At 37.9% G+C, this 17,825-nt stretch overlaps 1 protein-coding gene across 1 annotated transcript; it reads right to left on the bottom strand.

The window, feature by feature from the left end:
* Window positions 1–23: 23 nt before the first annotated feature.
* chpfa (chondroitin polymerizing factor a) lies at window positions 24–17,565 on the bottom strand. Its single transcript, XM_088605589.1, has 4 exons — window positions 16,880–17,565; window positions 11,122–11,686; window positions 5,735–5,917; window positions 24–5,137 (listed from the first exon to the last, which is right to left on the bottom strand). Exons 1-4 carry the CDS (start codon window positions 17,176–17,178, stop codon window positions 3,875–3,877), a joined length of 2,310 nt encoding a protein of 769 aa, XP_088461715.1. The 5' UTR covers window positions 17,179–17,565; the 3' UTR covers window positions 24–3,874.
* Between the last annotated feature and the right edge of the window lie 260 nt (window positions 17,566–17,825).

Genomic DNA, 17,825 nt, shown 5'->3' with positions numbered 1-17,825 from the left:
AAAACAGGAAAAAAACACAGAGAGACTATTAAATATTTTTATAGTTAGAAAAATTCACAGTCATTTTATTGTGAAAACTGGACAAGGCAGCTATGTAGTTAATGATCCTGATACAATGCCAAACAGCATTACATAAGTTTTTTTATGAATAAATTCACTCTTCTTGACTCTGTCATAATGTTTACTTTGTTCACTACAGTCACATCCAACGTTGAACATTTTAGCAAACAAAAAAGTTAAATTATTCAGATACATTTCAAACTGAAGCTATTCGAAAACAACCAACTTCATAGTGCTTTTTTCCTGCTTCCTGAAGTTAGACATGAGACAAGTTCCTAAGCACATCATTCAAAGATAATTTTCAAAGCCTTTTAGGGATACCCTCCCCGTTCAAATCCATTGCAGGTTGGAAAACCATTAAGATGTTGAATCTTTTTATCTTATTGTTTCCTTAATTCCTGTTCTAAAACAAAGTTTAAAACACTCCAGTATGATCCAAAAAATATGTTTTTAAACACTATTCCATTCCAACATTGTTGAGTACAGTGTGCATGCTGTGTATGAAAGATCACTAGAGCTAGTATAAGCCACTGCAAATGATTAATTGACATTATTTTGTTACAGAATATTTTCTGATCATGTAAATGGACATAAAACAGACAGAAATAAAGCTGAACAATCAAAACTGCAAGTAAAGAGAACTTCACAGTTACACCACAAAATGCTGTTCTTGAAGAAATTGTAATCAGGATCATTTGTACCTGAAAACTGCCAATGTCCCAAGCTATATAAATTCTACCATTTTACACTTTCAAATATAAAATAGTATTTAGATACATTTGCACACACATCAAGCATTGAAGTGTTACCAAGAAAACTTTAACAGGCGTCGTACCGAAAACGTAATGTTACAAACTTACTGCAGCACTTGTGTATATAAATGAATGCACAGGAGTCCTTTGAGCATGTAGCAAAATGTGAAATCTATATTTTTTCATAAAAAATAAAAAAAGTGCCCACAATGAGACTTTATAGCACCACTCCATGTAATGGGAGTTCCTACTTTTACAGTATACTTATTAATCACTTAAACATTATTAATAATTATGTCAATTAAAGTTAAATCCTAAGTGACCAAGTTCTAAGGAGTAAACATAACCCATCTTGGCACAAGCTTAGTAACAACATAGTGCCTCAATAAAAACCTATTTTTCACTACACAGGACAATCCTTCAGCTATAAAACCTCTGATTAACAAGTAATGATACTGCTCTTCATTTCTATGTCTGGTAAAATCATATGATACAAACTACAAAACCAAGTTGCAATTACACATACTGTACTCTGCAAATTAGAAGACGACTTCTTGCCATTCTTAAGATTATTATTAATATTGTGTGCGTTTAATGATAATATATCCCATAACAGGATATTAAGCTGGGCCAGACAGCTGGTCTCATTGGAAATACTGTTTTCAGAACATGCTGGTAACAATGATCTGTATTGAACAACATAAAATTAGCTTCTCTAGGCAACAGTTTCACCTACCCCTTTCCTGCAAATGTATTGTCAAGCAGGTTTCAGCTGCTGGCATAGTTAAGTCATTTGGTGCAAACAGAGAATAAGCTTCAATTACAACCATTGTGCCAACTATAGATGAGATACCATCACCAATTAATATCTGCTGTGCAATGCAAACTGGAACATTCTTCAGAACATTGAAAGTTAAGTCTGACAATGATTTGTGCTCTTAATGTCAATGAACTAAGTGGAAGTATTCATTTATACTTATATTATACCAGCTCAGAGAAAAAACAAATGTTCAATCTATGTATAAAACAGGTATACTGTACATATGAATTCCAAGGAACAAGATTCATACTTTCACAAGCTCAAGGAAGTTTAAAACAGTGTACTTTGTGTGAGGAATATCCTTTTACTTTTATCATTCAAAATCCAATACAGCTTTCAGATCTATTTTGAAGCCCTAGGGAACTTTCAAAGAAAGAAAAGACTTAACATAATACTGTGAATGCAGAAAAAAAGTAACATTTGAAAAACAAATACGTACTGTTGCATAAGACGTAAATAATAAATACAAATTTTTGTTATTGATTGTCTACTCTATTGCTGCTCCATATGAGCCTGTACCTTTCCCTAGGAGTGCCACGTGGAACAGTGGAGAAAATACAAATCAGTTTCCTCATTCTTGGCCAAGATGGAAATTATTGAAAACAAAAATCATTTTTTTTCCCCAAACAAAGTTATGTGTTCATTTTAATCTAGCATAGGACAGAGTGCATACTATTAATGCACATAAATGCCAGACAAAATGTATGTCTAGAGGTCAATTAATCATCCTTCATTGCCCTACCCTATTCATTACTGCTAACGAAATGTTAAGAAGACAATTGTCTGTCCTGTTCTTTAATTAGATTCCATTGTCCTCTCCACTCATGATCTCAGAAATAACTGCATGATGCAAAACCTATATCATCTTTGTAATTATATTCCTGTCTTTAAAAAGAACAGCAATCCACAAAAAACCCTCTAAGAAAAAAGACCAAACCAGATATACTGTACCAAGAGGAAGCTTTTATAGAAAAAAGTACTCATTTATCATGAGTTAAATTATTCCACACTAGAAAGATTGGAAGAACAATGGGTCAATACACCTTTGACTGGCAGAACACATTAAGCTTCTGTTTGTTTATTTTTCACTGCTAAGAGTTAATTAACCTGCTTCTTGGTATATTCAGGAAGTGTGTTAGTCCTCGGTACACTAGCTCTTTTAAATAGAAGTAGTCAGCAGGCAACTGCAATCTGTACATTCAAAAAAACACAGCAACAGAGCAGAAATCACTTTGGTAATTCTGTGAGCATCAACCTGCTGTTCTGGAAATGCGATTGGGTTACTGTTTTATAGGGCAGAAAGGTATGTAGCCTTTCCTGCTTTAACACTAATAATATCATATTGCACATAATGCTACAGTACCTCCCACCTCCCAGGATTCAACAGGTCAGTGCCAGTGTGGGTTCTATAAATTAAAAAAGCAGCTCTTTAAAACCAACATTAACAGTGGCTAACCACAAAATGTCTCATCCACTCTACAGGTGAGAATGTAAAAGAAAATGTTTCACTTTCAATATTTTGATATAAAATAATGAAAGCATGTCAAACAGGAGAAAGGCAAGGCATATACCATTTGTAAATGTATATATACTATTTGAAAAAAGGCATATTTAATAAACTTTAAAGGTGACCTTAAATATTGGTATCTTAAAATATCACCTTCCTCTCAACATTCATTTGCTTTAAGACGAGGCCTTTGTGTGATGACTGTTTATTAAAAAAACAGACTATAAGTTCACTGAAGAATATGCCAACAAATTAAAAATGCAATTCACAGGCACCAGAATGAACATCTGCCTCTGTACGGATAATTAAAGCAGATGCCAGCATCTTGTAAGCGCTTAAAAGGTAGCTGCTGTACTGTAGATCCTTAAGCAACCTTTTGACCTATTAATCTGTAATTGTGCCCACAAGTTAAGAATAGAAAGTGTAATTATAGCAAAAGAAGAAAAAACAGAGTATATAAATGAATTAAGTAGCCATTCAAATGGCTAGAAGCATACTTCACCAAATCCCCTTCAGATGAAACACTGGAAAGCAAGTAAAAGAAGGCTCATGAGTGTAAAGGATTTGGTAACGAACAAGTGAAATCAAGTCTGCTGCTGCTCAAAATAGAATAATGCTTTCTGCAAATGGACTGGAAATCATCTGGAATGTATTGTAAACATTGCTCAACAACAAAAAGACTTTTGTTTCTTTAAAAGGAGAAATCCTGCACCTTGTTCTGTTTTCAGTATTTGGTCAAGTACTGTTCCCCTGCTCTTGATCAAATAACAGCATGGCTAGCTGGGACCGAGATCCAAGGCCCTCAAGGTTGCTTTGGACACATCTGTGATAGGTCTCCTCACTGAGTCGTGGGTTACAGACCCTATACTGGTACTTCTGGTGCAGCGCAGGCTCAACTGCTCTGAATACGTGAAGATTTGAGTACTTGATGAACATGTCATAGACGTCAAACGTTTCCAGGATGTCCTCATTCTCCTGCACGTCAGCGGACATCCTGGTTCTCGACGCCATGTAATCGGAGTTATAGAAGCACGCCTCATCGAACACATTGCGGTCAAAGTGCCCGGCGTCTTTGACCAAGTCAACTGTGGCTGGACGTGGCTGGTTGTGGTAGGAGATATCAGGGTTGTAGTCTTGGAAGTGGATGGGGAAAAACACCTGCCAGTTATTTATGCTGTTCATTCTGCAGCGGTTGAGAAACTCAGAATTGATGTTGGTGTTGACATTCGCTACAAAAAATAGCGTATCAACCGGATGCTTTTTGGAGATGATGTCCATTATCTTTATTTGAGAGGGAGCTTCTGTCTTCACGCTGATCCATGGTATTTTGGTCACTGGGTATTTGTGCTCATAGGCACTGATCTTAGCTTTCACATCCATAAAGATGTCATTCTGGTTGACTTGCTGAGCCTCGAAAGGGTCATAGATGAATAAGAAAGACAAAATTGCATTTTCGCTCGTCTCAAAACAGTTTGCAGCGTATACCTCAAGAAACTGGTTGACATAGTCTCGATCATGAACAGTCAATGGCAGAATTATGTGAACTCGGGTAGCTTCTGTAACGTAAGGCATAGGTATGATCTCAATCTCACTCAGAGGCCGAACAAGATGAACTCGTTTAGTAATAGAACGGCTCCTTCCTTTCTGATTGACAACCTCCAGCTGAAGATCCAAAGTGTATTCCATCCCTCGAGTTGGGTCAAAACGTCTGTAGCCATTGAGGAGCTGCTGTTTCTTTAGGTGCAGCACTGGCTTGTACTTCTTATTTAATTCCCCCATTGCCGTTTCAATGACGTCGGTAACATCCGCTTTATCAATCCCATGGAGTTCACATTTTGGGGAGCCATCAATACAGCTGTAGACCTGATCTTCGGTAAAGTAATCCCAGCGGAGAACTTCAAAGCGGGTTTTTGGTTCAAATGGTGGATTGATTCCAATAGGCCACTGAGAACTGCGATTTCCTTCAAAAGCAACTTCACTTATATTTTTAATTTCTGCCTGTGAAAAAAAAACAAAGATACTGACGTTACATGCACTGCACCTATACATTTCTTTAAATCCTATAGATTTTCCTACCCCCAACACATACAAGCAAAAAGAATAGCCACCTTTACAGACAGTAACTTGATCTCCATTGGTAACACTAAAGCTCAACATATAACAAGATTTGAAGTACTCAACAGCAAATGTAACTCTGTGAAAATTCAGTGATTTTTATCTTTAAGACCTAAAATAATTGTAAAAACAAATTCATAATAGAGACAGACTTAAAACGATAAATGTATCATCTGGTATGGTAAACAGCCATACATATCATATTAGATATACTATTTGCTGGTAGAGGAATGTTAATTGCTGTGGAGGTCATGCAAGGCATTATTAAATCAAACAAAAAGAACATTGTGCTTCTATCAATACTCACCTTTTTCCATGGAATTCCAAAGCACAGACATGGATTCTCAATTTCAATATGAACTGAAAAGATCAAATGTTCTACTCAGAGTAAATTATACCTTTTCCAACAAACATTGGGGAACTAGGTCAGCTCGTGTTTAACGCATTTACTTCTTGAATAAAACACCTTTTTGAACATACCTGTAATTTTTCAATCTCTTCATAAGTTCTTTGCAATTCAATTTCAGTGAAGTGCTTATGTAGTCTGTACATCTGAACGGGGTCTGAGACTGGGTGAACCGTAAATGCATTTTTAAAGCGCACATCATCTTCCTTACTTGGATCAGAATTTTTCCCCATTTCAAAGCGATGGTACCGGAGTCCCTAAGAACAGAAAAAAGAATAAAATCAATGAGACCAAGTAAAATTGGAACATCTTGATTGAGAATCAAAGAAAGGCGTGGGTCAAGTCTAGATGATACATGGACCTCTGCAGGAACCTTAACCTTCCTTTTTGTGAAAGAAATTAATTAGTCCCTTAACTGACCCCTTACAGGCAGAAATCTGAATATGAAAGCATGTTAAAATTGGCAAGTCGCTCAAGACATTAAACCTTGCTGCAAGGCACAACAGTATGAGGTGCATAAATAGGTAGTAGGTGGAAAAACAAGACCAACTAGAATTAACTGGAACACACAAACTGCTGGGTTGAAATTTGTAGCACGCATTTCTTTTGCTGAAGTTAACCTGCTCCCCACATTGCAAACATGGTAAACAAAGCAACACAGATTAATGACACTCCTCCAGAAAGCAAAAAAATACAGCTTTGTATTCTGGCATCCTTTGTCTATTCATGGAGCTGTTCTTGCCACAGTCTAGACAGAGAAAAGGCCAAAGAGATTATACTTAACGCATCTGAAACAATTTGCATACATCAAAGAGAAATTTAATTTTAGGCCCATTACAAAAATCCGAACAAAAGTAACATTGAATGAAAAGCCTATTTAAAGGAACTGAAATCCTTTTAATGATCAAAATGTGAAGGCATTCAGTAACAAATACATTGCATTGCTTGGAAGGAAACGCATTTTTTTCAGTATTGTTGTCAAGCTAATTTTTCTTCTTTGGATAAATGTAGTTTACATCTACATTAGACAAGTCGATCTTAATCTTATGGGATTTTCAAACCATCGCAGCTGAGAAAATCGGGAAGAAATTAGGCAGATTTTTGCCTGGCACCATCTTACAGTAACAAGCCTGAAATCTTGTTGATTCCTGATGACTTGTATGAACTACAGTTTTTAAAAAACATACAGGTTTATCATTATTGCACAATTCTTTTAAGAAAGAAAAATAAGATACGATTACTAATTATCAGCAGGTCACTGGGAATGGTTTGAAATAACTCCAGGCACATTCTTAAATGTCAAGGCTCAGGTGTCATGGTTTACCAATTTGATTTTCGGTTTTCCCAGTCTTCTGAATTACATCAGAAGACTACGAGCAATCTGAATTAAAATGATTTGGGCAATAAGCTTTGTTTTGAAAACAAGACTTAAAGAATGAAAGTGGAAAGGACATTTTGCGTATTTTGTTCAGATATTAGTGACTGTTTCAGACTATTCAAAGAGTACTGAAAGAAGATCTTCTTTCAGATAAAAGCAGAAGAGAAAGTTTAGGATTCCAACAAACTGTCTTTTAGACACGATCTAGTATTAGTTAACTGGATCAGATTATTGTTCAGCCTTTTTACTTATAATTTTTAGGAAGTCAGCAACATGGATGCACCAATTATGAGGTCAAGTGATAACATTTTAATTAGTTTGGTAAACAACTCAGGGCTTAAGTTTGTTTACGTTTTGCACTAAAGTTTGCTGGTCACAACTACATTTATATTGAATTTAAAAAAAAAACTGCAGTTCTGCTGACCTGCTTATTAAATCTCTCACAATAGTTTAAATCCCAGCAGAGTGGACAGGTGCACTTGTTCTGCGATTGTTCAGTCAGACTAACTGCTACAAACCTATTATCAGTTCAGCTAGAACCATTTTTCCCCAGCACAAAAGGGATATAATGAATTTAGTGATGTTTTTTACAACACAGTAACATAGGTGAGTAAATAGGAAAATGAGTCACAGACTCAAGCAGGAGCAATGGTCGTACAGGTACATTTAATACATTTAATAAAGGTTAAAATACTTTTAATTTAACCATTTTCATGTTATAATTTGTTAAAATGTAAAACCCTCCTCCATTCTCACTGCTTTCTCTCTGCACTCCCCCCTCCATTGCTCCATTTCTTATCACTTAGCGACAAAAGCTGACACATACCATACTTGACTTTTGCAATTTTTACAATGCAACTATCAGGTTAAATGGACTGTACAGCATATCCGTTTTATCTTGGTTTCCTAATGTCATGGAAGAAATGTTTTAAGCTGTTACGCTTTTTTTTAAACAGCAATTACATTTTATCTGCAGACTGGTTTTCATTTTGGTCTTGAATATGTTACAGCAAGTTCTCAATGATATTAGAATGGCTCATGACATAAATCACACTTCTGCAGCTATCCTTAGATTTATATAAGGTGTTTAACAGTTTAGAAAAAGATGCATAGCGCTGATCTTAATACTAACTCCTTGCATGGTTTCAGAATTACAAAACCAAACATTCTGTAAAATAGAACAGATGGTTTTCACTACCACATGTTAAAGGAGTCCCACATGTTTCTGTTCTGGGTACTTTTCTTTACTCCACTTCTATGAACAATATAGTTTTTCAGGTGAAAAGCTAATTTCATATCCGCCTCTACACTCTTATGCTTAGCTGGATCCACTTTATCATCAGTAATGTCCAATTTGCAGGGGAGCTTCTATAAATGTCAGTATTTTCTCTGGATTTTGCTCAATTGATAAAAACTAATTTCTATTATTCAATTAAAGCTTGAACAGATCCCTTAGTAGAAATGAGTTTTTACTGTGGTAAATCATGATGTGCAATTATTTGGTATAAGGTTGGATAGTGCTTTATATTTCAAACCATATCCTAAAAAAAAAATAACATCTGTTAAACAAAAACTATGGGGAAAAAAGCCCATTCAAGTTTTCTTTAATGCTTTTCTTTTATCAGAGATACTGCTAATTTTTAAACACCTACAGAGCATTTGGACTCATAACTTTGGCACTATGCAACATGTAGGCCTTTATACTGTAGCATAGGCAAAAGTAGAAACTGTTGCAATTTATTTTCTTACAAAGATCGTTACATATACCACAGGCCTGTAATTACACATACTAGGGAAACAGAATAAAATAGGACAGGAAAAGGATCTGTTTACAGCTTCCAAGCCCCAAGTGAATGCAGAAATACATATTTTCCTTGGCTTCAGATGTGCAATCTTTTGAACATGAAGTTTGGTTGTGCAAAGATTTATGTCAAGGATCCTGAATAGAGGTATTTTGAGTAGAAACAGAAAGATGTTTATTTATTTTATTCTATAAACCTAAATAATGATTTAAATTAAAATTATTAGTCAAATTTAATATTTGCCAATGAATAAATTGGCATACACATCTCTCCTCATCTAAATGCAATGAAGTCAGCACACAAGGAAATATGTTCACCAGAGGTAAAAGTGAAACTAAGACGAGGCTGGACAGAATCTTTTTTTAAATCCATCCAGGAGACTGGCAGTCAAACTGGTATGATTACTAAGAGTTCTTTAAATGTTTTCTTCTGAAACAAAACAGTTTATTGTTATGTAGTCTTCAAGACCCACTGTTTCTATAGTGATCTGATTTAAAGGAAGAGCTGCTGGTTGATAACGCAGCCTCACAAATAATAACATTTCTGGTATTGTGATTTACCAAACTGCAGCAAAAACATCTTTAACTCAAATCAGAATATTTTACTCCAGCACATTTGGCACACACAGGCAAATGTGATGCTTATCAAGTACAAAAATAACCAGTTCAACATATTCTGCAAAGATATGATCAATTCTTCCACATCTCTAGGGATCCAGTTGGCGTCACCAATCCGTAAGTGGCCTCAGCTATCAATATCACCTCACACTGCGGACAGATGATCTCTCTGGTTGAGGCCCGAGGGCTTTTCCTAGCTTTACAGGGTTTTATTGACTTACTAGCAGGCCCTCTGCAGGGAAGAGCCAAGTAAACAGGGCCTGTGTGTTTCCAAGTGCCACAGGGGTGAGCCTGTAGTTCTACCCTCATCGACTTCTAACTGAAGTGTGCTTTGGAAGACTAAAAAGGACACGAGGCTCGGCAGAAGTTGTAATTTATGTAGTGTGTTCTTGAAGCCAACAAGAACGTAAGACTTTTCAAAATGGCAAAGTCTCCCAACCCCCACACCCCCCTGAGTGTTGAGGGAACTGTGAAATAAGGCCCTGTGTTCATGTTTAAGTAATGGCTCTTGGGTAAGTTGGCTTCCTGCTGAAACCAGAGACCACAGGCAACAAACTACAAGCTTGTTGTAATGAAAATTAAAAAGGTATCTCAAGAAAACTATAACTTTTTTAGGGCTTAGATGATCAATTCAATGTCTCTGAGTCTATACATTTAAGCATCTTGGAATGGCTCAATTTCCTTGTGCATTTATTACTGAATCATTAGGGGGTAACTTCACATAACATTCAAAAGTATCCGAGAGCAAGCCTTTGGGTCCATCACTACTCAAAATGAGCCTAATAGCACTGACCTTATTTTCTAAAAGATACCTGTGACAGGTTCACAGACATGGAGTAAAATCTGGCATAGGGAAAGTGTGCCATTAGGGTATTAGCTTAAGTTTTATCACTAGTATTCTAAAATAGTTCTTCCACAATGTCTTATTTCTGATTGTAGTATTCACATGTTATACAAGATAACTATGAATGCAAAGAGATTTGCTAACCTCAAACCCTTGCTGAAGAAGAAAAGAAGTTCACATTACTTAAAAGAAAATTGAAATTTGCGCTGGTTGGGGGGTTTATAAATAAGATACACCATAATTACAGAACAATTTAAATGGTAGTGTGAATTGTCAAAGGAAACACTACCTGTGTGCGTTAACAGTCATCACACTTTCATTGAGCTGAAGGAGAGGGCAATGAGCTGGGTGCTGTGTTTACCAGATGGGCATTTTACACTGAACTAGATCTTTACTAGGTTGCAGGTGTATAACAAGCAGCTCATACAAAATTAAGCCATCATACTGTATATCAGGAGACACAGTCACATCAAACTGTCATAGCTGTGTTGTTTTACAAGTCAGGATTGCAGAGAATGGTGGCTGTTTCCAGAGAAACATTAAAATAATTATACCGTAAGTATAAGAAGCTGCTCCTGCAGCTGAAGACACACACTCCTGTGGGTTATATAAAGGGGGTTGGAATGATAAATAAGATCTCTGTTAAACCTGCGTAAGCACAGCAAATAAGTGCTCCAATTAAGTTAATCAGAGGTCAAACAGAATGAAAATCCAAAGAGGCCCTAGCTGTCCAGGACCAAGGCTGCAGACCTCTGGGCTATACAGCAAGAAAAACGAATAATACAGCCCTGTTTAAAGGGCTACGAAAAACAAGGCTCACCTCGTGCTCATCTACACAGTTCACGTTGGCGTAATCGATGATGCACCTGCCCAGCCACTCATCCGGCCTGGCACTCAGGATGTCGTTGCGGCAGCTCTCCAAGTAGGCCTGCAGCCTGAGCAGCAGGGTACGCGACAAAAGGTAGCCGAAGCCTCCGTAGCAGTACCTCCCCTCCGTCTCTCCCCCAATGAACTCCTCCGGGCTGCCCATGTACAGGTCCGCGTCGATGCTCAAGTGCCCCACAAGGGACTTGATGCGGTCGGCCTCGGTGTAGGTGTCGTCCTGCACAAAGTAGAACCAGTCGTACTCGTGGATGTAATGCTCTAGCACGTACTTGACGGTCTGGAACATGTTCCAAATGAGTCTCTCGTCGCCGTGCGTCACCACAAACATGCCGTGAGGCAGCTTCCGGTTGCGCATCCCTGTGAAGTAGACCACGGTGCTCAGGTGGTGACCGATGGTCCTGTTGACCGCTACAGCCAAGGTGTTAAGAGTGTTCTTGGACGTCAGGACCCCCACAAAGACACGCTCCCGGATTCCCAGCTCTGTACTGATGTATTTCGCCCTGCGAAGGAGAGCATGAACTAATTCAATAATTTAAAATAAAGCGGTCTGTAAAATCTGGGACTGTGGCATTGAGCAGGGAGGCGTTTCTCACAATTTAAGATGCATCTCCGCTAGTTGTAATTGTACCCAGAGTGATGAACACAAAGAAATTGAGACTACGAAAAAGATAACCATCCACACAAACAACAAACACACAGAACTGAAGGATCCATCCATTTTCTAACCACCCCAATACAAGGTCGCGGAGGAGCCAGCAAGCCACAGGTACAAAGCAGGAGACACCCTGCGCAGGACGCCAGTCCATTGCAGGACAGACACACTCGCACCAGGGCCCACTAATCTACCAGTATGACGTTGGACAGTGGGAGGAAACCAGAACACCTGGAGGAAACCAACATGAATACAGGGAGGACATGTAAACTCCACACAGACAGCTCCAAAAGTTTGGAATTGAACCCAGGGCCCAGGGCGTGGCAGCAATGTAAACCACGATACCACCGTGCCACGCTAGTGAAGGATAACGGGAGCCAAATAAATGATTTACCATTTCAATTATCATTCAAAAACGGAAAGCACATACAGTAAACAGCAATCTTCCCCTGCATGTTCTCACTAATGCAGTGCGCTTTGGAAGACAACAACTAACAAAATGATCTCATGCTGTTTGGAGACACAAAAACAAATTGTTTGTGTTGCTGTTCTTTCAGTTTCGGAGCTGCCTTTAAAACGGTCACTACTACTATTGGGTCCTTCTGAAGTATCACCTGTTGCCTCCACCTGCCAGGTGTCATCACTGCAACAGAAAGGAGTATCCTAGCAACATCCTGCAGTGCTCCGGAGTATTTGGACAACACCACCAGGTTCCGGAAGTATTCTGGATGGGGAAAGAGCAACTGCAGCTCTTCTGTAAATGAGTCAAACCCACATTCCGAATTCTCTTTCTTTCCAAGCTCAGTCCAGTGGTCTGATAAACAGTCTAATTCTTATTGACGACAATACAAACTCTTCCCTAAAATCTGCAGAAAACAGGCAGCTGTTAATCACATTCACAAATGTTACAGCTAAATAAACGACTGGGCACCAACCCAGGAAGAAACAAATCTACCCTGTTTTTTAGTTTTGCTGGTAAAGTCCAAGCTGTATTATTAGTGAAATAACGTATAATTACTATTAAGATTTATTGTCCAGACTTGGGCACCTTCGGAGTGGAGCTTGCATGGTGTACCCCACATTGCCAGAGCTTTTACCTTCCAAACACAAGTTACTGTATGTACAGTAGGTTAGCTGACTTCTCTAAATCAAGCCTGTGTGCATGTCCCATCCAGGGTGTAGTTTTGCTTTGTTCCCTATGTTTCTAGAAATGTCTCTGGTTTTCTGATAATGGATGGATTTATGGATTTAGAATAAAAAAAACAGAGTAAAATCCAAAAAGGTGCTAAGATGTTAATTTATCAGCAATTAAATATATTTGAATCAGTACATTACCTGATTGCAAATTACTAATGTCTGCTCTGAAACAAAGCAAAAAGGGATTCCGAGGTGGAGTATTGTGCATTGTTAATACCTTAGCTAATGTCACAGTGACATATCTTCAGCAACCATTGTGTCTTCACTACATTCAAATTCAGGAATACATGGTCATCATCTTCTGGATATGAGGATGTTTTACTCATTATTTGCCATAATGATTTTAAATATTGTCAGTGGTAGTTGGGAATATTATATACATTTTCAGCACACATTGTTCAAAAACTGAAAACGGTAACAGTAAACCGTATCTACATATAAAGTGGTAAACTGCAGGAGCTGAACAAGTAAAGCAGGCTCTGGGATTAGTGATAAGTGGTTTCACCATAAAACTATGCTTGAAACAAATTGTGATGATGCAAAACCCTCAGCAGCTGAGATGCAAAATGTAAAGCAGATTACTGTGCTTTGGAACTACTAGATGATTACATTTTTTTACTGGGAAACAGAATCAGACAAAGGCCAGATTAAAAGGACATCATGGGACAAAATGAAAACATGAAACACTACCATCACTAAAGCCCTTCTTGCCTCCTACCAAAATAAAGCTTTTGAAGGCAAACCTAACATTCATGATCATAATCAAAACAACATTTCATCCAACCATTTTCAGAAGCCACTTATCTTTAGAGAGCTATAGCATGCAAGTACAAGTTAAGATGCACAGTGGATGTGACCGGATGGGAAATCTTGAACCATTAATAAACCTGAACCACATTTCTTTGGACTGTGGGAGGAAACCAAGTGAAAATTCAAAATAGACACAGACTTAAGAAAATGCAAACTTCACACAGAAGGCACCCCGGAACCCAAAAGCTGTGAAGGCGCGGTACTGACCCCCATCCTCACTGACATGAGCCACCAAAATCTCATGTCAGTTTACAATACTGACACAGTCCCTAAAAAAAGTAAAAATAATTTAAATTTCAATTTTAAATAAGGGCCAGGCCTTTTCACAACAAACACTGAGGTAAAATAGGTTACAAGGGAAGGAAATCTGGGAGTTTTCCTCGACTAAAAACTCTTCCTACAGCCATAAAGCTTTTGAGGAATTTTATGGAGGCCCGACTTCATGTAAACTGGAACAACGCCCTTCCTCAGCCCTTCATGTGACAGAAGTCTTGGCAGCTGGTCTTTCTCTAGCAGCTGGGAGAGGGGACTGACAGACTAGCAGCAACTTGAATGTCCAAGCTGTGCTCTGCAAATGTAACCTAGTCTATGAAATGTAGTGTGCTGTCATAGGAACATATCGCAGCCTGTCAATTTTCTAATCTTGTCAGGATGAGAAGAAAAAAACCTTACAGAGCTGAAACCCAGCTGCTATTTTCTTTTGAAATACTAACATAAAAACTCTTGATTCTTTTCTTAATCTGCAGTTTTGTTATGTTTAAAACTCTCTACAACACCAATTCCTTTAAATCTAACTTTTCTAATTTTAGCCCCGAGATTGTTACACTATAAGCACGGCTGGATTACAGACAGCATTCTTCTGATCATTTAGCCCTTTTGAGAATGATTGCCAGGCAGCTACTGTAAGAATGCAAGGTCAGTAGACACACTTGTCTATGAAACCACATACCCTGTGCAACCTTGTCCTGAATTTAAGAGAGCAGCTAATCTGTTAAAAAGGCTTAAGAAGTCTTGCCAGGTGGAGGAATGTTATTTTTGTTTTTGAATTGATCTTGGAAAAGAATGTAAGTTGTGTCTTTTGCCGTGTGAACATGGGAAAAACGAAAAAATTGCCATATGTAGTTCCACTCTCTCAACTATGAGAGAAACAAGGTGCACTATCATATGAAAACATGATTCAGAAAGGGTCTTATAATAACAAAATTCAGAAAAGGCATACAACATACAACACATATGTGGTATGCTCAAGAAAGGAAAATCATTAATGAACATCTTCCAAATTAATTTGGATAGAATAAAAAACAGCTACGCTAACTCAGATACACAACAGTTTCAGTTTTTAATTCAGGTTCACTGAATTAGGCTGATGAGGTTCACTGCCCACATTAAGAATAATAAAGCAAAATAAGACCCTAAAGCACAAATTAGAATATTACCTTTTCAGCACTCTTTGTAGGTATCATCTTTAAATGTTATGTATGCCTGGTGCCCTAGCAGAAACATTACTGCAGAGTAATGCGACAGTCCCTTGATATCAGAAAAGGGCACTGCTAAAACAAGACATCTAGAATTCAGAACCCAAAAACACTAAATACTGACAGAATGGAATAATAATACAAATCCATCTCTAGAGATTTTGTGTGGAAAAAGATGTTATTTTATGTAAGCTTGAAATCTTGTGCCAGCTTCAACTATTAGTCTCCAGCTCATTCTCCAGAAAAGGTCACAAAATTGCAAAATTGTTTACTCTTGTAATTTATTAGGAATGATGGAAATCAAGCACCAGATTCCTTTAGAGTAAAGATATTTGATTTGGTGGAATTCCTGTTGCCGCATTCATATCTTCAAGGCTTTATTTGTGTGTCCTTAAAGACAGGACTTCTTCTTAATTTATTCTTCAGAAATACCTTAAAGCATTTTTGGAGCAAGTAACAATGTTTCCTGAATATTTGTAGTGTCCTTAACAAAGAAGTCAACAGTAATACTGACTAATTGCTTTATCACATTATTAGACTTTCAATGTTAATTAAAATTCTCCATCTTAATTTTACTATTTATTTTATTAAAAATATATAAAGTTTCAGTGTTGAGTGAGCAGTCCCCTCTCACACATCTTGAAAATGTTTTCAGTTAAATGGGGGTGAATGTGCTATACATCTTTTCCCCACTGATGCTATTCTTTACATTTACATACAAATTGTCTGAGAAAAACTAAGCAAACAGAACAAGTGATTGAATATTTTAGCAAAATCTATATAAGGCAAGGCTATAATTACCAATTGGAATTTTTTCATTAGACTGGCACCTACCCACATTATTAACGCCCAATTTTAACCGTCAACCTTTTATATGCCCCCGAAAAATAACTGGTTCTCTTGAAAATATCTGTCGTATACTCACGTTATCTTTGTGAAATATTCTGTATAATTACTGTTTCCTTGATCACAATTCATCCGAATCGATTCATTGCAACTGCAGCTCAACAGAAAAAGCAACCCTGATGTTTTTACGAGTTTGACTGAGACTTTCGATATCTTGATACTGTATATTCAGTACTTGTGACTTGCGATACCACTACTGCAAAACCGTCTATGAAAGTAAAACCTCAATTCGTTTCAGAAAATACGAGAAAACGTAGAATAAAATTTGTTTCACCATTCTACTGTCTCAGGAACAGTAAAACTTTACTGAATAATTATGAATTTAATGAGATTTACTTTCGCTCTTTATCTAGCAGCACACACACTGTAGCCCACTGTAAAAAGCTGCAATCGTAAACCACAGCTAAATTCGGCTCTAAGGATTCAGTCTCTCAGGAAATCGTTGAATAAGGATATAAATAAACATAAATAAACTGAATGGGTCATTCATATCAGAAATCCGAAATACTGAGACAAGAGAAACGCTGTGGTGGTATACTGAAGTACTATGCCGCAGATCCAATGTATAATATAAAATGAATTATTAACAAGCATCACTTTGGCTGGACTAATGGTTAATTTCACAGGCCTATGAGACACCAATTCGGTCATACCTGAAGAGTTTCTTGGGTTGAGTTTGCTGTTTTACTGGTTTATACGGCACAATTCTGGGCTCAAAATCCTCCAGGGCATCACCGTTTTCTGCGTTGCCAGCGGGGATCGAGTTGGGTTTCCGAGCTCCCTTCAGCTTCTCCTCCTGAGTCAAGACAGTTTCATCACCTCCCTTCCCAACGGAGGCACAGGGCTCCTCGACCCAGGTCACGCTTAACAGACTCAAGGTGAACCCCAAAGAGATCCCGATAACAACCGGCCCAATCGGCCCGCTCAGGGAAAAAAGCATGGAAAACCTCATTGTTTCTGCAGACCTAAAACCGCAAGGCTAGGAAATTCAGCTCCCACGTGGGTCCTCCCGGTTTTGTTTTTCAGAAGTAGAGCAGTGTTTTGAAAACCCTCTAGGCAATACAAAACTTCGGAGACAGATAATACATACAGACGGGACGTTTGGTGTTTCTCCACCAGATTTATTCTTACATTCTCAGGACTTACGTGTCACCCACCCTGAGCTCCGCCTACTTTAAACGTCAGGGACAAGACTCAACCCTTTCTTCGCCAAAGCACACTTTACTTCGCTGCAGGCTGCGAGTATGGACTCATCGGAATCCGGAGGCAATTCAACTTTACCAAAAGACAGGGCACCCGCTGTTCTTCAGAGCTTTGCTTACGTGCGGCGGTAGGCACACAACCTCCCTTCAAAATGCCCTGTTGTGCAGTGTGCGCTAGCGGGCTACCTGTGTTATTAGTGAAAACCCGAGTTTAACACGTTATGCAAAGACATTAAAGTGCTTTTCTATTAAAAATCTGAAATGCAAGTTACAATTCCGCTATATAAATGAAAACGTTCGATTGAAAACCTGTTAACCCGGCAATATCTCATTCCTAATAACATCTCGTTTTTTTAATTACATATACTAAGTGACGATTGTTGATATTTGCTCAATG

The sequence above is a fragment of the Lepisosteus platostomus genome, chromosome 14, assembly GCF_059453375.1.
Source record: "Lepisosteus platostomus isolate fLepPlt1 chromosome 14, fLepPlt1.hap1, whole genome shotgun sequence".
NCBI lineage: Eukaryota > Metazoa > Chordata > Actinopteri > Semionotiformes > Lepisosteidae > Lepisosteus > Lepisosteus platostomus.
Note: the sequence above shows the minus strand (reverse complement) of the source record. Positions and strands in the feature narration are given on the sequence as shown.

What these genes read in the sequence shown, in the direction of transcription:
- chpfa (XM_088605589.1), bottom strand. Translation starts at nt 17,178, where the DNA reads ATGAGGTTTTCCATGCTTTTTTCCCTGAGCGGGCCGATTGGGCCGGTT. An exon ending in ACTGTGTAGATGAGCACGAG is followed by an intron (nt 5,918 to 11,121) that starts GTGAGCCTTGTT and finishes TTCTGTTCTTAG; the next exon opens with GGACTCCGGTACCATCGCTT. An exon ending in AAGAGATTGAAAAATTACAG is followed by an intron (nt 5,138 to 5,734) that starts GTATGTTCAAAA and finishes TTTTTTTCACAG; the next exon opens with GCAGAAATTAAAAATATAAG.